Source organism: Malaclemys terrapin, chromosome 14 (genome assembly GCF_027887155.1).
Source record: "Malaclemys terrapin pileata isolate rMalTer1 chromosome 14, rMalTer1.hap1, whole genome shotgun sequence".
NCBI classification, from domain to species: Eukaryota; Metazoa; Chordata; order Testudines; family Emydidae; genus Malaclemys; species Malaclemys terrapin.
Window position 1 is genome coordinate 23,014,574 of NC_071518.1, and position 21,370 is coordinate 23,035,943.

Here is a 21,370-nt window from a genome sequence, read left to right on the forward strand (position 1 = left end):
GGAATAAGAACAACAGGATATCTCAAGCTTCGCTATAAAGACACATGCAAGTGAGATATGAAGGAATTTGGTATTGATCCCGACCAATGGGACATCTTGGCAAGTGATCATAACAAGTAGCGCCATCAGGGTATCAAAGTCCATGACAGGAGCTGGTTCCTACAGCTTGAAGAGAAAAGAGCCCATAGGAAGCAAGCAGCTCCCAACTAAGATATATACATTTGCAATAACTGCCAAGGATCATGCCAATCTCGGATTGGCCTATTCAGTCACATGAGACATTGCAAACCATCTACACCAGGCTGTCTAGATTCATAGATGAGAGGATGCCAACAATATGCACTATGAACACCTGCCCGCTCAGGTGCTATAGCAAACACAGTTTGCAGTAAAGTGATTCATACAGGTTGAACTAAATATTTGCCAGTATCTGCTGGCTGTTGCTGGAGTGCTTCCCCTGGGGGTGATTTCGTCTCTGAAGGCTGAGCAGACAACAACCCAGGGTTTGCTCCCTGAGGCTGGGGACCTGTCTGAACCCAAGCTTTGCAAATCCCCGCATTCCCTGAGGCTGCTGGGGCAATACACACAATCATGCTAAGGATGACAGCCTGAGGGTCCTGCTGCTGGGGGCTCAGTGCCTGGAGCAGGGGGCAAGAAAGGGGGGGGGGCTGAGAGCCATTGAACCAAACTGTTAAACCCTTTGTCTAATGGAAACTACTTCAAGCCAGGCGGTGCGGTAGCGCCCCTAGTTCCAGTATCTGTGGGGAGAGCAGAGGACACCCGCGGCTGAACTACTTTCCGAGTCCCTTCAAGGGCAAGAGCGGCCGGCTCTGCCCGCCCGCCCGCGCGGCCTCTGTAGCAAACCAGGGCGCTCGGGCGGGGACGAGACACAACCTATCAACGGCCACGTGTTTCCCCTCGGCCCCCGCGCCGCCGGCCGGCTCCCAGTGGCGGCGCCGCTCGCACCGGGCCGTTCCCGCGTCTGAAACCTCCTGGGCCCTTCCGCGTCCGTGTCCTGCGGCGGCCCGGCCCTCTCTAGCCTCGCGGCTCTGCGCACCGAGGTAGGTAGCCCGAGCTGCAGCAAGGGGAGCCCAGGGCCGCAGCGCGGCTGGGGGTACAGGAAGCCCGGGGTTCCTGGGGGGTACGGTGCTGCTGGGGCGGGCGGGGGGTACAGGGGCTCCGGGCGGTACAGGGCTGGGGGTACAAGAGGCCCGGGGCTGCTGGGGGGACAGGGCGGGGGGTACGGGGCTGGGGGTACAGAGACCCCGGGGTACGGGGCGGGGGGGGCAGAGAGGGGCGGGGGAGGGGGCAGAGAGGGGCGGGGGCGAAAGAGAAAGCAGCGCCCTGCGCTGGGAGCCGCGGTTTGCGCGGGCGGCCCCGGGTGCGGGGGGGGAGCCCATGGTCCCGGCTGACATGCGGCTGAGCACAGCCAAGGGCTCCGGCCCGCAGGGGCAAGGCGCGCTCCGCCTCCCTCCCGGTCCGTGGCCCCAGAGCCCTGCTCGGCTTCGCGGGGACCTGCCGGAGCCTCGGCCTTCCCCAGTCGGGAGGTGGTTTGCGCGCACATCGCGGCGGGCGGGCGGTGACTGCTGTCACCGCTGGCCAGATGTGTGTGTGCCACCGCCCTAGGGAGCGCCTGGTATGGGGGCCACAGCCCTTGGGCAACCACTGACTCCAAGAACCAGCCCTGCCGGATCGGCTTTAGCAGCCTCTGGAGCTGTGCGCTTCCCCGTTACTTTTTGGCTGGTGTAGAACAGGGTGTGTCTGGCCTCAATCACAGCTCCAAAGGCTTGGGGATGGGGAGTTTGTTTTTCTTTTCACGTGATGAGGGAGATTTTCCTGCTAGACTTTCCCAAGGGCTGGAAAAAGTGGAGCTGTAATGTTTGGTTTTGGATTTTTTCATAGTAGGCATGAAAATGTCCTTCTCAAATAGATAAACCAAAACCTAACTTTTTGTGGGTGTAGTTATTTGAAATGAGATTATTTATTAACCTTTTGTCAAGTCCCAAGAAAGTATTAAAGATCACATTTCAAACACACTTAAAACCTTAGACTTGAATATTAAATAAAACTTATTTGATGTATAATAAGTGCAGTTTTGTGTTCCTTGGCTGTTCAAGATGTTGCTTGCTGGGTCCTTAAGATGTTTTCCTTTGCCATTTCACCCCCAAGGTTTGTAAACTGATAGCCATCATTTTGGCTGATCAGAGATTACAAGTTGTTATAAATTTGTAGCATCCAGAAGACATAAGAGGATGTCAAATAGCTTAGGCCTGGTCCACAGTAACCCCCCACTTCGAACTAAGATATGCAACTTCAGCTACGTGAATAATGTAGCTGAAGTCGAAGTACCTTAGTTTGAATTTACCGCGGGTCCAGACGCGGCAGGCAGGTTCCCCCGTCGACTCCGCATACTCCTCTCACGGAGCAGGAGTACCAGCGTCGACGGCGAGCACTTCCCGGATCGATTTATCGCATCTAGACAAGACGCGATAAATCGAACCCAGAAGATCGATTGCTTACTGCCGGACCTGGAGGTAAGTATAGACGTACCCTTAGAGTCAATTTTAGGCACAAGATGAGAAGGGAACATGTGGATATGGAGGATGAGATTTACATTATGATCACATGGTTTTATAGTTTGTGCACGTGCAAGATATTACTCACACCTCAGAAGAAGTGAGGGATGGATTTGGACAAAAGGTTGTGTGATGTTGTGCAGCCTAAATGGTTTATAAAAACATGATAATAAGTGAATATAACGTAACTGGGATATGCTTCATGCAGAAGGTCTCTTGTAAGGTATCATTACAAAGCTTATAATCTACTGAGTGTGATCATCCGATTTGTATAAATGTACCACTCTTGTATCTAAAACTAGAAATATAAAATATAACTCTGAGGGCCTATTGTAATTATGTAAAGTGTGGGCCATTAATGATGGTTTGGAATCTTGATGACTCCCATTAACCAGGACCATTGTCTGCAGATGGCTGTGTTTACCTGTGAGTCTTCCTGTATGTGTGTGTGCTGGCAAGTGGGCAATGAAGTCTTGCAGTGACATGTGATCATGTCACCTGAACTGGAATCCATCTTTAACCTGGTGCTTTTCCAGGGGTGGGGTGGAAACCCAGAAGGACAAAGGGTTCCCGCCTTATGCAAAAGATATATAAAGGGGTGGAACAGAACAGAGGGAGAGAGGAGCCATCATGAAGAATCCCCTAGCTATCACCTGAGCTGCAACAAGAGCTGTACCAGGGGAAAGAATTGTGCCCAGGCCTGGAAGGTATCCAGTCTGAGAAAAAGCTTACTGAAGCATCTCTGAGGGTGAGATTATCTGTATTCAGTTTGATTAGACCTAGATTTGCGCATTTTATTTTATTTTGCTTGGTGACTTACTTTGTTCTGTCTGTTACTACTTGGAACCACTTAAATCCTACTTTCTGTATTTAATAAAATCACTTTTTATTTAGTAATTTACTCAGAGTATGGGGGAGCAAACAACTGTGCATATCTCTCTGTCGGTGTTATAGAGGGCGAACAATTTATGAGTTTGCCCTGCATAAGCTTTATGCAGGGTAAAATGGATTTATCTGGGTTTAGACCCCATTGGGAGTTGGGCATCGGAGTGCTAAAGACAAGCACCCTTCTGTGAGCTGTTTTCAGGTAAACTTGCAGCTTTGGGACAAGTGATTCAGACCCTGGGTCTGTGTTGGAGCAGACGGGAGTGTCTGGCCCAGCAAGACAGGGTGCTGGAGTCCTGAGCTGGCAGGGAAAACAGAAGCAGCGGTAGTCTTGGTACATCAGGTGGCAGCTTCCAAGGGGGTTTCTGTGATCCATCCCATCACAGGTTGCATCCCTATTTTGCAGATGTTGAAACTGGGGCACAAATAAGTGATGTAACTTTACCACTGGTGAGCTGTGTGACCTTGGTAGAATTTGGAATAGAACCATGTGTTTTGGCTCCCAAGCTGCTGCTCTAACTACTAGAAAGCACTCCCACTGGACTACATGGACCATTGGTCTGGCTGGTGTAGTGGGGAGGTGAGGATGCAGCACTTAATAGACGTTAATCTGATGTGTTGCAGCAAGGAGAGTCTTGCCAATTCTCTAGAACAGGTGAGCTTTTTTGGTGTTTTTTTTTTTTCTTTTGTTTTTAGGCAGTCTCCTAATTTCCCCCCCTCTCCCCTCAAGTGGTTTTAATTGTTTTTCCTTGTCTCTGCTGGTTTTCCCATTGACTGTTCTGGGATGTGGCAAGGGGAGGGATTAGAACCTTTCATTACTTCACTGGTTGATTAGGGAAGGATGACAGCTCTCTCTTGCCTGAATGAGTCATCATTCAGATACTGGTGACTAATTTGGGGCTTTAACGTGGCTTGTGTGGTCTCAGCTCTAAAAAGAACACCTCAACGAGCAGTGTAGTTCCCAGCACTGGGGCACTGTTTACACTTGTGCTTTACAGCGCTGAAACTTGCAGTGCTCAGGGGGGGTGTTTTTTTCACACGCCTGAGCGAGAAAGTTGCAACGCTGTAAATTGCCAGTGTAGACAAGCCCTTCTACTCCAAGAGCATAAAGCATACTTTCAGAATAAATGCATTATACTTTAAATGTTACCTGTACATACATCTTGCAATGATTCTGAATCTTGATGAATATCTTCAAGCTTTCTGTAGGTATTTTACATGTTACTCTTCATGGATAAATTTCCTGTGTGATAAGTTTGATGCGATGAGTGTGTGTGGTCTGAGGTGAGTGTTATTTGCAAAGAACAGGGGACTCTTTGCCAAGTGGTTTTTAGGTTACAGTAAATGATTTAGGAATTTTAGGTGCACAAGTCCCACTCAAGGCAGCAGAATGTACCTGTGGGCTCTAGAGAGGAAGATCCTCCTTTTGTAGATAGGTATGTTTTTACTCTTTGATTCTTTTATTGGCGGTTTCTGCTACAGCAGTTTGTGGACTTCTGCCCTCAGATAACCATGAAGGTTATGTAGACTGTTGAGTCACTGTGGCTAACAGTCTAGTCTCTGGGATCATATGGTGATTGTGTAACAACTAGGCCAGTCATCTACTCAGAGTTACTAGGGGAGATGTCTCAAAAGCTTCTGTAATAACAGCCATTTTATGGATAGATTATGAAATTAAAATGTCTATGTATATTGGAAATGCATAAAAGGGATATATAGAAATTAGAGCTGATCTAATGGGGAGGGCTGTTGAGTTCCCCTGCCTACCTTTAGTTTTTATTCTTTACTTCAATCAGGATACAATTTGAAGATCACCATAGGTCCCTATATATGTTTTCTACTACTAGATATTGACTTGACTTGAATCTGCCAGCAATTGTCCAGAGAGTCTCGGTCCAACTTTTACTGTCACTTTACAGCAGTGGACTCCAACCTTTTTACGCCCAAGATCACTTTTAAAATCTAAGGGCAACCCAGGATCTACCCTGCCCCTTCCCCAAAGCCCCGCCCCGCTCACTCACTTTCACCGGGCTGGGGCTGGGGCAGGGGCCAGGAGGTGGGGTGCGGGCTCTGGGCTGGGGCGGAGGGGTTTGCAGCGTGGGAGGAGGCTTTGGGCTGAGCCTGGGGCAGGGGGTTGGGGTGCAGGAGAGGGTATGGGGTGCTGGCTGTGAGAGGAGGAGCAGGTCTGGGACTTGGGGTTCAGGGTGCAGAAGGGGGTATGGGGTGCTGGCTTTGGGGGGGGCTGGGGGTATAGGGTGCTGGCTTGGTGATCAGGGCTGGGGGTTGGGGCCCGGCCTTCCACTGGGCAGCACTTACTTCTGGTGGCTCCCAGTTGGCGGCAGGCGCAGCGAGACTCAGGCAGGCTCCCTGCCTACCATCGCCCCACACTGTTTCCCAGAAGGGGCCAGTGTGCCCCGGGGGGGGAGGGGGCATGGCTCCGCGAGCTGCCCCTCTCTGCAAGCACCGCCCCCGCAGCTCTCCCAGCCAATGGGAGCTGTGGAGGCGGTGCTTGCAGGTAGGAGCAGCGTGCGGAGGGAGACCCCCGCCCTGGGAGAAGCATGAGGCCAGGGGTAGACAGGGAGTCTGCCTTAGCGGCAGACATACTGTGCTGCTGGAGATCGTGATCGACTGGGAGATTCTCTAGGATCAACCAGTCAATTATGATCGACTGGTTGGTGACCACTGCCTTACAGTCACACGAGTAGAGGTGGCTGCTAATTGAGCAGGGGAATCTGCTGGTTTATCGTATACAAATACTTGATTTGAAGACTGTCATGGATTTGGAGTTGGCTTTGATAACCTATGAATGCTGTATGCTCTGTAGGTTTTTCAAAGTATTGTAAAGCTATTTTCTGAATGCATATGGTGTGTTAATTCAGAATGGGGTTTTAACGAATGCACCGTGGCAAGAGGGAGTGTGGCTCTAGATAGCTAGCTATCCATCTACCAACACTTGAGAGTTGGCTCAACCCCTGGGTGTACTTGTCATGAGTTTGGCAAGTGAGGAGGCCCAAGTTGGGCACCTGGAGAACAATGGCTTTTGCTTGTGGTAAAAAGGACACTCCCTGAAGTGGGGGGAGGAGGAGCGCAGGGACGGGGAGGGGAGGGACACATGTTTTGCAGGGGCCTGAGATGGTCTTGGGCAGAAGGAAAGAGAGCTAAGATGAAAAGAAACTAACGTTGACCCCAAGAATCTTCTGGGGTTCCATATGCTTACGTTGATCTCAATGGGCATTAGGTGCCTAGGCACTTTTGAAAATCCAACTAGGTGCCTCTTTATATCTTTAGGCACCTAAATCTCTTTTGAAATTTGGCCCTTGTTGACCAGAAACAGTCTGTCAATTCACTAAGATAATGCTTCCTCTGTTTTCAGTCAGCTAGCTGTAAATTCAAAATATAGATTGATAAATCTACTCTTTTTTTTCTTGTGTATCCAGCACCTTGAAGGTAATTTTACTTAACTAATAGCAATAATTTTAAAATGCTGGGTTTGAACATCTTTAATTGAGTTCCAGTTTCCTTCAAATGCAGCTTGACATGAATCCCAAATAAAAAATGATCTAGTAAATAAGAAATGAATGATTTCACCAACTTCTAACATAACAGAATGTCAAAATGAAGGATCTGAATAAATGTCTGTTAAGTTATATAATTACTTAAATGTATAGATTGTGTATCCTGATTACCAAAAGGAAGTTTTACCAAATTTACTGTGACAATGGTATTTGTTTACAAATCAACATGTTTTAATGGTTACCAATGAATGAGAATTAACCTCTGTTTAGGAAAATAACCAGAGAGTTCACATGCAACACAAGATTAAAATTACTTCTGTAAATCAAGGTTTCCTGTTTGTTGATTTAAATCATGATTAAAATCAGTAGTTTAAATCACTTTGATTTAAAGCAATACAGCCTGCTGCAGACATGCTGTTTGCAGAAGTGTTAATATTTTAACTGGATGACTTTTCTCAACTATTTTAAAAACAATGTTTGAATTACAATGCAGGAACTGATTAGCTGTTACATAATCCACTTTTGAAAACTGGTAAATAAGCAGTTCTGTGAATCTTGTTCCTGAATCACTCCACATGTGCTCACTGACCAGTGATCTAGCATAGTACTGATGAGGTGGCAGAATTAGTTTCAGTTACTAGAATTCACATCTAACTTGGCAGGACAGGTGAGCCTGGGAAGGGAACTGGTGTGTGGAATAGGGAAGGCTTGTGACTCTCAATATGCTACATGTGCACTCAAGCCCCATTGTGGATATCTTCACATATGACATTTTTATAATTAGTACCTTCCTATTTTCATTCAGGTGTCCATAGTAATAAAGAATATAGCCAGAAGAGAAGTAATAAGGGCAGAATTCTTGAAATGTGTCTTTATATGAATAACTTTGTCTATTGAAATACAGTAAATTTCACACGTAAAGGTTTTTGGATGGGATAACCAGTTGAGGTGATTGTCTTAGCCATTTTAGGTGCAGACCTTTCAGAACTTCCAGGATCTATCAGTGCATTTTTATAATAAAAGTACCGTATTATTACAGTACCTATATTATGGAAGAATTATCTGGCAGTCCTACCTGCCTCTTTCAGGGCATCGTAATGTCTGTGTAATGGAAATATTTGAATTGGGATCTTGTTGTAGAAGTGGCTTAAAACCTCTTAGCAAATAATGTTGTGTAATTTAACAACCTGATTTTGAGGCTTCATTAGAGTTTAATATTCAGAACCACACATTTGATGTTTAACAAAAAAGCATATTTGATTTTTTTTTTTTTTTAAAGGCATAACTTCATTTGTATGTGAGCTGTCTGCCTTGGCTTTAATGAGCGTGCTTTTTGTGTATTACCTAACCTTTTTGAATTAATGTTAGTTTAAAAAGTAGAACTTAAATGGGATCAACAACTGTGGCTCTGGTTATTATGCCTGTAATTGTCCGTTGCTCTTCATTCCCAGAGATTACTCTTAAGGCAACTGTCATGTATTTCATGACCCAGATTTAACATAAATTTAAAGTTCAATATATACCTCCCAAGCTATCGGATTGATTTTTTTTTTTTTTTTTTTTTTTTTTTTTTTTTAGGGAGGGTGGGAGGGTTAAAATCAAATTCTCTAGCTTGGAGTAATTTAGAATTCTTCCTATTGTGTGTGTCACATACACAGAGCTGCAGATTTGCTCTGTCTACTTCCTCATCATTTGTCTACTGATGTAGCTGACTGATATCTACAACACAGTAGCATTTTTTAACATTTTAAGCGAAATTGCAGAAAAAATTTAAAGGAGAAGAAACTGAAAAATAACACTTAAAAAAAATAATTGCTGGGGCTCTGGCTGTCAGCTCTTTCTCCCCCCCCCCCCCCCCCCGCCCATCTTAAAATAAGGGATAGAAAGCTCTTTGCCAGTTCTCCTGATTATCCAAATTATCCGATCTCGCCCTGGTCACAATTAGATTGGACAAATGGAGTTCCATTGTAAATTTAAAGCTCTTTCAAAAATCAGCCAAAAAAGGGGGAGGTTGCATGCATTGAATAAATGACACGTGTACTTTCAATAAAATTTAGTTAATAGTTAATGTATGTTTTTATTTTTTCACAAAACAGAAACACTAAAGATTCTCTGTGTTTTTCTGCGGTTGTTTTTTGTGGCAAATGGATTTATAGGATTCCTGGTAATATCATACAGTATAATCTTAGAACTTTACATACAGTTTTGCTACGCACATTTTACCAGGACAATAATAATCAGCAAATTGTGAGTTTTCAAATGATACCTCACAAGGCATACGTTGTATAGAATTTATCATAGCCTTGAAAAAGGAATGAACATAGGGGTGCAGACTGTCATAGTATGGCCACGCAGGACGGAATCCTTGAGGAGGCCAAAAAGACACCCAAAATGCACGTCTGGGGCTGTGTGCTGTTTAAATTGGACATAAAGGAGATTTAGAGAGCAGTTTGTCATCTCATCAGCATTGCAATAGTTTCCTATCAAGGGGTCTTGTGGAATACCTCATGGTGAGGGGTTTGGAGTTAAACAGGTGTCCTTCATGAATCTCTGGATTTGGCCTAAGGGGAAGGCCATTTCCAGGTGTTTCCATTCACTCCTGAGGTCCTTGGGCCTTTGACAGGGCTATTTGATGACTGATAGTACCAGATGCTGCATAGAGGTCAGCAGGATGTATATACATGTGCTTCTGTGCTCTCCTCCTGCCCATCAACAAGAGAAGTTGGCAGTAGTTGAGGGTGCTATGTATCAGTCCAGACTGTATCCCTAATTCTCAGGCCTTCATTCAGGGTGAAATTTGATTACCTTGAATTCAGCAATGAACTTTCACAAGATGAAACCTGATAATTCATATTATTCACCCTTCCAGCCAGGGTGGATTTTATTTAAATCAAATTGACTTAAATCACTAGTCAGGAAGACACAATTTAACATGGATTTCTACATAAAAGTGCATTCTTGTTGATTGTTACAACCTTAATACGTATTCTTCACAACTCAGATAGATGTAGGTTTCATTTTTAGAAGGTACACACTATACATTTTTAAAGTGATTTATGTTGAAAAATTTTCAGATTAGTTTTACAGCTATAACAGAAAATGAATGATTGTTTGGTTATTTCATTTACCAAAGGAAAGTGAAGCAGATATTTATGAAGTCATTGGGAGGTAAACTATCTTCAGTTCAACAGGTTAATCATTAATATTTGGAGGATTTTCTTGCTACGCTGTATTAGGAGGAGAACATCACCAGACAGACATTTAAATTGTTTTGTTTTAACTAAAACAACAACCTTGTGTATTCTGAATTTTTTTCTTCAATGGCAAACATATAATATTTTAACAAAACAAACATATAAATTTTTGAATTTAATTAAACATTCAAGTTTTTTAAAATCAGGTTTGTTTTAGTTAAAATTGTTTTTAACTAAAATAGTTAAATTAATTTTTTTTTTTTTTAAACCAAACATTAAATTGACTTTGTCAGCCAGGTCAACATGATAAACTTAAAATATTGAGTTCTGCTGCTAACTCAGTCGTCTTCACCTTCATTTTCCTCTTTGTTCATAATCTGGAAAAGAAAAACAAGCTTTCCTGCTTTTTCAGGTCCCAAATGATTTCTCAATTTGGACTGAATTAGTCCAAAGGAAGAAAATATTCTTTCTACACCAGCAGAAGAAGCTACTGCTGTTAAAAGTGAGATTATCACTTCAACAGTCTCTGAATCCAAGTGCTTAAGTGACTTCCACCAGTTCACTGGCGTGACTTTCTTTAAAACACCATCAGCAAACATATTTCTTGAATGGTTCTTATTCCCAAACTGGGTCTCTTTTATGGCCCGCTGCCATTATAGGTTTTCCCTTCTAGTGAGAGAATGGTACGGTAGATCTCAAATCAATTAAGGCTATATTCAGAAAGACCTCAAGATTTCTGGAATATGCTGCTCAAACAGTTTTACTTTTGTTTCTACTGTCTGTCCCTCCCTTCTCACATTTATCTCCAGACTTCTCCTTGTCCAGATCTATTCCACCCCCAACAATCATCTGTTCGTTGAACTTTTTGAAACTTTGCACTTTTAGATAGAGGTAAGGGATTGATTCTGTGTACACAAATTTGCAGAGGGACAATAGGGTTGAAGTCTATTTCTCACATATTCTCTATAATATTTATTTAAAAACATTTTTGCTGTTAACAAGCATGTTATCTCTGGAGACACAAATCCACAGTTTGAGAACTGCAAAACTAAGCATCTCTGATGGTAGCTTCTAGACTGAGCACTGAGTCCCATTGGGTAGATAGAAAGATTAACTTAAATAATCTATACAGAAGCCCCTGGAATTCTATAAGATTCGGTCCCTAATCCATGAACTATTGGAACTCCTTTACAAAACTTTTCTTAAACATTACATGAATATATTCTCATAGTATAGAATTAGAATTTATAATCCCTATTCCATTATGAGATATCTTTGAGCTATAATGTATTTTAATTAAAACTATCTTTAGGTAGGTTTTTCCACAAAAAGCATTTTATCAAAAAAATCTGATTTTGTTTTTAATCAATCATTGATTTTTATCCACCCTGCTGCCAGCTGTTGCTCCTCATCTAGAAACTATTTTTAGTTTATCACTGCACCAGGATGAAAAGTTCAGTCTTCAGTCTACTTCTCTATGCAACAGTCTCAGTGAGGAGACAATCAAGGGTAGATGTAGATGTAGGAGCAGTGTGTGTCAGTACAGTGCATCTGAGCAATATACACAATACCATAGAGCATGGAAACGTCTTTATTATTTAGACACAGACAAAGAACACATGGTCAGAGAAACAGTGATATTTAAAAATATACATTAAACTATTTTCCCTGCCTTATACATACCCACTAGCATCTTGTGGCAAACAGAAGATTTAATATTTGCCTAAAATTGCAGGAAGTGTTGCTGGTGGCTCAGCGGCTTCCTCCCAAAACTTACAAATGTTAATTATAATGCTCCCTGAGCCCTACATCTGCCCTTGGCCCTCACCTGTGTCGTTTAATTAGGCACACGCTCCAACCCATGTCATTTCTGTAGCTTCCTGGCCTGATACTAATTTCAGCCTCGTATCTCACCTACTCCCTAACCCCCTGTCAGTTCCACATCACCAACCCTCCACATCTACCTCTTTCACCACAGGCATCCTCCTGCAGCTCTGGGGGCTCCTTTTCACACTCGCCCTCACTCATGGCCTGGATGAGGCAGCTGCAGTGAATCGACACCTAGGTTGTAAGGTGCTTTGGGGCAGTGACTGCTTTTTGTTGGTGGTCTGTTTTAACGGCACCTAGCTCAGTAAGGTCAAATCCCCTGACTGGGACTCTTGTGTACTAGCACAATATGAACATTTGTCATTGCCCTTTTAAATGTTACAGAAAGGGATCGAATTCTTCATTATGAAATGGCTTTCAAATTTAAAGTTAAGGTGAAAAAAAATCTCACTTCTCTCTGACACTCTTTACTTTCACTTCTACATCTAAGGGCTTGTCTTTACAAGAAAGTAAGGAATTGACTTGTTAAATGTATATTATACATACACAAACCTTCATTGAAAAATATGCTATTAGTGTTGCGAAGTTAGGAAATGCCAGAATTAAGGATGCCTGTAAATTATAATCTGCTAATCCTATCTTGATGTAAGATTGAGTCATTGCCTGTATCTTTTTTCACATGTAGTTGTTTGCAACACTGAATGGACATGAGTTTTTCAAGGCTAAAGACAACACACTGTACAAATAAGCAGAACATTTAAAAATGTTTCATTGCTGTGATTGTGACCAGATTAAAAAATCTGCACAAAACCAAATACATTTGGAAGTATGCAACACCTGTCACCTACTTTCCTGTTTAATTTGCTTCATTGGCTACTTGCAAAACTTTTGGTCTCTGTTTTCTTTTGGAAGAAGAAATGTTATTCCAAGAACTGATCCTTTTTTATAAACTTGACCTTAAAATATCTTTTCAGGGCGCTAACCAGCCAAGATGCCGCTCGACGTTAATGATGTGATACACCTTTTGTGCCGTATCTCTGAGGAGAGGAAGATGAAGGCTGCTGTCAAGCATTCTGGACAAGGAGCGCTAGTAGCGGGTGCAACAGCATTTCTCGGGGGCTTAATGGGGGGTCCACCTGGAATAGCCATAGGTAAATACACAGTACCATATAAGGAAAGATGGTTTGGCTCATAATAAGATGAGCTGTTGAACTAAGGAATTAAAGAATTGATGTGCGATGTGGTTTAAATAGAAGGTAAAGCAGGTTTTCATAATACTTTCTGACAGTGAAAAGATACTCTGAGCAGAGTGCTTCGGCTTAAATTCATGGCTGATATGGAGCCCCCTGGAGGAACTATTGTTAGATCATTTCCTACAGACCTTTGGTAGATAGAGAAAAATGGGTTGGAGACTCCCAGTTTTACCCCTTAAGGAAATTTATTTCATTTGGGTATAAAGTGAGGGGGAGGAAATCTTCCCAGTCTAACCATATTTAGGGGAGTTAGGATCCTTCCTTAATAAAAATATCCTTCTGACAGTAAGGTTTATTTATTTAACATTTTGTAGTGTGCTGCTTGTCATGCTGGATGTATTTTAGTTTTTTCAGAGTACCATGTTCCCTGTCAATTAGCGTTTCTCTGTATAACAAAAATTATATTAAAGCCCTGAGCTTACTAGCAATGAGAGATACAGAAGAGAAAATTCCAGATATCTCCTTTATTAATAACCTTTTGTGGCATTAAAGCTAGATTACTACTGATGTCACTTATGCCCTAATCCTTCAAACACTTGAGCCACGCATGTAAGTTTACTCACATGAGCAGTCCCATACACCTCAATGGGAATACTTATATGAGTAAAGTTGTACATCTGCTCATGAGTTTGAATAATTGGGGCCCAAGTGACTTCATTCATAGCTTTAATACCACAAAAGGGCATTGGAGAAATACAAAATAAACACGTAACAGCACAGCCGGAGATGCAAAGAGTAACTGTAAAGCTACCAGCATTACAAACATGCATCTTAATTATCAGAAAAAGTCTTGTAACAAAGATGCTACTAAACTTTCCAGTAAGAAATAGGTAAAACCAAATGGTTGTAAGAAATTTATAATATCCAGACCAGTAGGAAGTACTAAGAAGAATGTAGCTGTCCATATACTTAAATAACTGGAATTATAGAAATCATCAAATGAAACCAACCTGTTACAGCCACAAATAAAATAAAAAGGGACAGCTACCTTAAAACTAAAAGGTGCATTGTCCTATATACCCCAGTTTAAGTGACTGTCTTCCTGACATTGCTGCTAGGGACAGTGCAACAAGTGCATTGTTTGGAAGGGAGACTGGGTGCTTGTGTGTGTCCTTGTCTATATACCACTGTAACTGAGTCAGAGAACTCTGATTTTATCTAGAATCTTACATTGTAGAAGTAAGTGACTTGTGACTGAACTAACACTTGTCCTGAACATTCTAAAGTTTTAGCTTGGTTATGGAGGCACTTTTAATTAAGTTTTAGCAGGGATATGCACAAACCATGGTGTAGATGGGTCCTTGGCTGTGTTATTCTTTTACTGTAAACTGAATAGGAGAGTTATCATTATCCCTGGCTGTGAGGAAGTCATACGGTGAGTTTCCCTACTGCATCTGCCCCCTGAGAAATGTGCAGTTTATCTTGCTTTCCAGTGCTTAGATCAGTTGCTTGGATCCCTTTGAGGGGAGTGGATTGGTGAATGTTAACTGAAGAAGACCAAATGATTGTGTAAGAAGCCTTCCAGTCTAAGAGCCACATCTGATTTTTTGCATGTGGTGCTCTCTAAATCAGATATTGATGTTCTCATAAAGGTTTGATGCAGATGAATGCAGCCATTATAGGCTTTCAAGCATTTCACTAGCATCACCAGAAGAGTTGCAAGCTCAGTAAAATTTGCAAATTGAAAAATGTTTGTCGTGTGAAATGGGTAAATGGGCATATAAATGATGTTCTAGAAGCAGTCCCTGAGTGTGAGGGTTCTGGAAGCTGAGCAGTGTGGTTCTGAATCCAGTTTGCAAACCTAAGGCAGCTAAGCTAACCAGGACTCTCCTGGTGGTGGTGTCAATTATTAAAGACTTTACATTTGCTGTTTTATGTTAGAGAATTACTTTACAGCTTGGGATTGATTCTCTTTTGAAAGGGAGCACCCATTATAGCATTTACTATTGAAACTTCCCCCTGGGGTAGGCACAGTGACCACCTTGACAGCCCCATAGGATCTCCCACCCCAGTATTCTTGGGATGGGACGGATCAGCTCTGTACCAAAGATAAGAGCATGTTTTGGAATCCATGGTACTGCCTGACCAGTGAGAAAGTGCTGATTCAGTAATCAATAGGGTGACTGTCTCTAAATCAGTACTCCCCAAACTGCTGGGTTTGTTTTCTGTTTGGCATCATATAAGCACCAGCCATGCAGGGACTTTACAAAGGAACAAGAGTAATAAGCCTTATTTAACAGAGGCAGAAAACAGGTACCGTGCTGTGGATTTGTAAGGAGAGAGAGAAGTAAATTAACTTTGGCCACCAACGTATGATTTGTCTCCTAGTTTCCTTGACCAGAGGGCTTTATTTAAAAAAACGGTCTTATCCAGAATCTGTGATCTTCTGTCGTCTCCTGAAGAGACCAGTCAGTGCCATAAAGGATGATTGTTTTTCACTGATTTAGGGCTTTAAGTTATTAGTACTGATTGTGTTAAGAATTGTTTTGCGATGGGCGCTGACTTAAAATCATGGAAACTCTTTCTGGCTTTAACTAGTTTTATATATAACCATTAAAGTAAATGTGCCTTGGCCTCCCAACTCTCCTCATTGAGTTCTGATAGAGCTAGCAGCACCAGTGTTGTTGTTTGAAGCCTGGCTATTGTTGGGTAGGATTTGAAATTTAATAATAAAAAAAGTGGAGACTGACTAATTACATCTTCATTGATTTTCTAGGGGGTGCAGTTGGTGGTTTATTTGGTGCTTGGATGACTGCTGGACAGTTTAAGCCAATCCCTCAGATTATACTGGAACTGCCTCCTGCTGAGCAACAGAAGCTCTATGATGATGCCTTTGCTATTATCAGGAACTTAGACTGGACTGATGCTGCACAGTTGACTGCACTTGTAATGGGAAATGCCGCCCTCCAACAGAAGTTGGCAGCAGTGTTAATAAATTATCTTTCACATGAGCTAAGAGCAGAAATACGGTATGGGGATTAAACCTTTTCTGAGTGTGTGTTTTCACTTTACAATGAAGGGAATTTTATTTTGACAACTGTGATCTTTTATTTAACATAACGATTACTAGTTAGTGCAGCTAATTATAAAGTTAAGTAAATGCAGTAGGCAGATATAAATATTATTTTGGTTTTTGTGAATCTAGAATTATAGTACTGTCTTATCTTAAACTGCCTTGCTGTGCCGTTTAAGCTACTGTGTATTGAAAACTGAAATCAAGATCATAAAGCATTAAAGGAGCTATGTTTCTCACACCAATTATCACTCAGAAAAATTTTCAGAGTCACTGTAATGACTTAAGCTCCTAGGTTCCACTTTTAAGAGTGACGTAAGTCACTTAGGCACTCTTGAAAATTTTACCCACTGTCTACTCATGGACTGTAAAGGTTGCAAGAATGAAGGGACTTCTGCTGAGAAGGTAAATATCTTCTCAAACTTTTCTTCATTGCTTGCTACAACTTTATGCTAATTATTGAGTCTTTTATTCACATACAAGTCTGACAAATGCCTAGCTGAACCTTATTGCAACAGTGGACAAAATGTGCGTAGCTAGTTTGCTCCTGCTATCGTTGTATGGAAAGGCTAGACCTAGAAGGCTGCTAACATGGTGGTGGCTGGCATCTCCCATCCAATCGCAGAATTGGGATTGTCATCTCAGCATTGGCTTGTAGAAGAAAAATGCTTTGCTCTGACTGAAATGTGTTGAATCTGAACTGCAGGTGTTAATTATCATTTCTTTAAAGTATTTTCAAGGTGTAGTAGTATAATCAACAAATCTTCAATTCAAATTAATTATCTTTAAAGCCAGAACTAACCTTTTTCTGTGCTGCAGTAGTGCAGTATATGTATGTCTTGTGATAGAAAAGAATGTACCCCTGCACCCTGGCAGAGTATCATGTTTTTATGTGTTTTGCTTTAAAACAAATCAAGTACATCAAAACTGTGAACTGAAATATGAGCAAATATGAGGCACGTTGTTTTATTATGTCAGACTATCTATTGAATAATGATTTGGGATGGTTTCCTACACATGTTGAAGCTGCAGACTCTAGATGGAATTATGCTTGTTATCTTCTGATTTTCCACTATTTATATTGAAACATTGTTAGACAAGCTCACATGTACAAAGGTGCCTTCTTTTATATGTAAAAACGTACAAGAAACGAAATTGTTTTTATATTATATTCTTTGCCTAGTAGCAAAATCAAAATAAAGACTTTTTTTTGTCAGGCTTCTAAAATTTTGAATCTGACTGGAGAAAGGTGTTTTTTATTGACAGCTTACCAAATGTGTTGGGTTTACCTAATTTACTTTGTACACCTGTAACATGCTAGGAGTAAGCCTGTATTGATCTTCCCCTGCAGAGTTCATGGGCTAGGTTGTGTGTCGCTGTCTTTAGTACCGTAGTTCTTTCCACTTTATTGGAAAGCAGAACAGAAGTAGATTATAAATGGACCAGTCAGAGTGCATAATAATACCAAAGCAGGAGAGTACAGTTTAATTTGCAGGGTACTTGTAATGCAACAGTTGGCATCTTCAAAGATTTTCAAATAAATGTAATCTTACATGTTTTCATACAATCTGGTATTTGTTTTAGAAATATCATTGTGCACAAGTTGGGCAAGCTGTAGAAAACTGTAAATTGAAGTAGTTGCCTTCATAGTCACAACACTTAAAATGAGACATTGCCAAAGAGGGATTGCAGATGACAATGATTGGATAATTCATGAGACACAAAGCCTTTCATGTCAGGATCATCAATTTAAATCCAGCCAAGATCAGTAGTCACTTCAGGGTAATTTGACATCTGATTGTAAAGTAGTCCATGTAAAGTGAGATGCTGGCTTCAGTTCTTTTGTTCTAACAAAAATGGCTATGGCTTCAACATGCTTTACATTTTACACATGGGGAAACTAAGGAACGGGTGGAGTGACTTGTTGAAAGTCACCCAACCGATTAGTGGCAGAACCCAGGTCCCCTGAGTCCCAATCCAGCACGCTATTCACTAGGTCCCACTGCCTCCTGTAGACAGGTGTCCTCATGATGGCTCTGATTCAGGACAACACTTAAATCATATTAGCTTCAGTTGACTGTTGTTGGGAATCAGAACCTGTTACAAGCATCCTTGCTAGCAGCTGGAAAAGCTCAGTCTGTAGACTGGACTACCCACAGGTTCCTCTTTTCACCCATACTGTTGGGGCAGAGTGTGACTGATCTTTAATGGATTACGCTGGGCTCCAGGGCTGTCGTTTTGCATCTGACAAATTGAAGTTTCCTAAGAACATCACTTTGTTTTATTCTGCATTTCAATAATCTCAGCCTGTTCTCCATCTCTCTCTGCTCCCAATGCAGTGACAATAGGGTGCTCTCTCTTGTGATGTCAGAATGTTCAGATGACTGAGTGATCCCAATGGCTGAACACACCAGGGTGTTGCCTATAACTTAATCACAATAACACTGGCTTGCAGTGAACACAGATGAGTCGTCTTTAGGTGAGCAGATGACCAAAATCAAAACCTCTTGCAGTGCCAAAAGGAAGTGAGCTGAATTCTCTTCTTTCTCAGCATCATTGTCCGGTTCGAAGCACTGATGCAAATAAACTCCTGAATGTAATGAGACTGCACGGGTGCCACTGGGCCAAAAACCTAATTTGGTGTTCAGAGCATATTATTGCTTTTGATAGTGCACAAGAAGCAAAGCATGCAGCTCAAATCTCTGCCCAACCTGAGTTTCTGGGGTTGGCAGTGAGAAAAATACCTTTCTACTTGTAAATTGAGATCACTTGATATGGAGAATGGAGCCCTCAATGCCATTTTTACAGAGTCCCTTTTCAAAGTAGCCCCGCTTAAATGTTTGTCCCAATCCACGTTAGCAGAACTTTGCTGAATGTTGCCAGAAGATCCAGTTTCATCCCCTAGCCCTCCCGCTTACAATCCTGCAGCCTTGAGCTTGCAACTATATTTATTTGGTTGGGTTCAGAACTCCTCCGCAAACTTGATCATCTGGAGCAAAAGGGCAGTTGTAAGCTAATTTATTAACATCCATCTGTTGCTGTTCTTTGGCACAGAGATGTCTGTCCACCACAGCATCCCTTGTAGGGATTGGAAGCAGTCATGGGCAGGAGATGGCAACTTCTAAAATCCATTCCAGCTGCATAATGTCTGGGCTGAGTGTAAGAGACAGTCATCACCTAGGAAACAAGGTAAAGCAGTGCCAGCAGTTTCAGGAAGCAGCTGAAGAAGAGTCACTATGGGGAGATGGGCATATTTATATAAAGAAACCATCTGCTCCAATGCTGGATATTAACCTGGTTCCTTGTAGATGTGACAGACTCAAGCTAGATTTTTTTCCACAGGCAGATGGTGTATTTTTAGCTAAAATTATCCTTTTTCCCCACCCCCCCCTATTTTTTTTAAGCTGTCTGGCTTTAAAGTGGAAAGCAAACATGATGGAAAATTGTAGCAAAGGGAGGAAAGATCTTGCTTTTTAAAAGATTCAGAATTCCAGTGCAGATTAGTCATTGAGATACGCCATCTAGTGGGGGGAAATTGAAGCTTTTCTTAAATCCATGTCTATTGTCATATGTATCAGGGGGTAGCCGTGTTAGTCTGTATCTACAAAAACAACAAAGAGTCTGGTGGCACCTTAAAGACTAACAGATTTATTTGGGCATAAGCTTTCGTGAGTAAAAACCTCACTTCTTCGGATGCATCCGAAGAAGTGAGGTTTTTACTCACGAAAGCTTATGCCCAAATAAATCTGTTAGTCTTTAAGGTGCCACCAGACTCTTTATTGTCATATGGACACAGCAATCTCTGGGCTTTCTAATTCCTTCCCCCAGGAAACTGCAGTATATCTTATTTGTTGCTATTAATTCATAAAACTCTTTACAAGGCTACAAATATTAGCCTACCAATGACTTGCATTGACTTATGTCCGTGATAAATTTGGTTATTGGTGACTATTAAGAACATAAGTACGGCCACACTGGGTCAGACCAATGGTCCATCTAACCCAGTATCCTGTCTTCTGACTGTGGCCAATGCCAGATGCTTCAGAGGGAATGAACAGAACAGGCAATCATCAAGTGATCCTTTCCCTGTCCACTCCCAGTTTCTGGCAATCAGAAGCTAGGGACACTTAGAGCATGGTGTTGCATCCCTACCCATCTTGGCTATTTAGAAAAGTATATGCCATCTGTAGAGATTGTGAATTTGTGTGATTTTAGTTGCGCAGGAAGTCAGTTTTACCATTCTAATGACTAATAAACCCAACTGGACTTAGCATACTTGCTAAGTAACAACCAACTAAATAACTGGACAGATCTAAGCTGCTGCCAATTTACAAAGAATCATTGATCATAAGTAGGTTTGGCAGAATTGGGTTTTATTTTTTTAATAAGTTTTGACAGATATCAGTTTATTTTTAACACTTTTATTTTTGTCAACTTAAATTTTTCATAGTTGTGCAAAATTATGGATTTTGAGCAGTTTTGCGGTTTTTTATCAATTAAAATGTTCAGTTACCAGAAATTGGAGCGGTGTGACAATAATTATCTGACAGTAGACGTTGAGATTCAAAAACCATTAAAACATAATTTATCAGCATCATATGTCAAAATACTCAAAGTAAACGTCCTTAAATGAAACTCTTAAGTTTTCACATAGCATTTTTCTTACTTTGCCTATCTGTAAATTTTGATGATCATCAAAGGAAATATTTTTTTCCATTGGTTTGTGTGTGTGTATGGGGAAATTGATGTTTACCGAGAAAATTCAAATCCTTCCAAGCCTAATCATCATTGAAGCTGGAAAGCCACTAAAAGATAATTGTTCAGTCTTTGGTTTTGCCTACGTGTATTTATTGTTCAATTTTCATTAGTTTTAGTGAGCGTAAGGTGTAAAAATTAACTATTACTTTACAAGTTTAAATATTGGGTTACTGACTGACTACGGTTATACTAGTCGTGTATGACAGCTTTCCAACAGCGTAGGTCAGATCTTCGCAACTGGTGGTTTTACGCTAAGACCTAATCCTTGACAGACTCCCTCCCCTCTGAGGTAACAACTGTTAATGGTTGTGGGTTTCAAAGTAACATACAGAAAGTCAGGTCTGACAAA

At 41.7% G+C, this 21,370-nt stretch overlaps 1 protein-coding gene across 1 annotated transcript; it reads left to right on the forward strand.

Annotated features, from left to right (window-relative positions):
• The first annotated feature begins 913 nt into the window (after positions 1 to 913).
• Positions 914 to 17,497, forward strand: C14H19orf12 (chromosome 14 C19orf12 homolog). The gene is made up of 3 exons (XM_054049187.1): positions 914 to 1,061; positions 12,972 to 13,148; positions 15,967 to 17,497. The coding sequence occupies exons 2-3, from the start codon at positions 12,989 to 12,991 to the stop codon at positions 16,230 to 16,232; spliced, it is 426 nt and encodes a 141-aa protein (XP_053905162.1). The 5' UTR covers positions 914 to 1,061; positions 12,972 to 12,988; the 3' UTR covers positions 16,233 to 17,497.
• Positions 17,498 to 21,370: the final 3,873 nt, after the last annotated feature.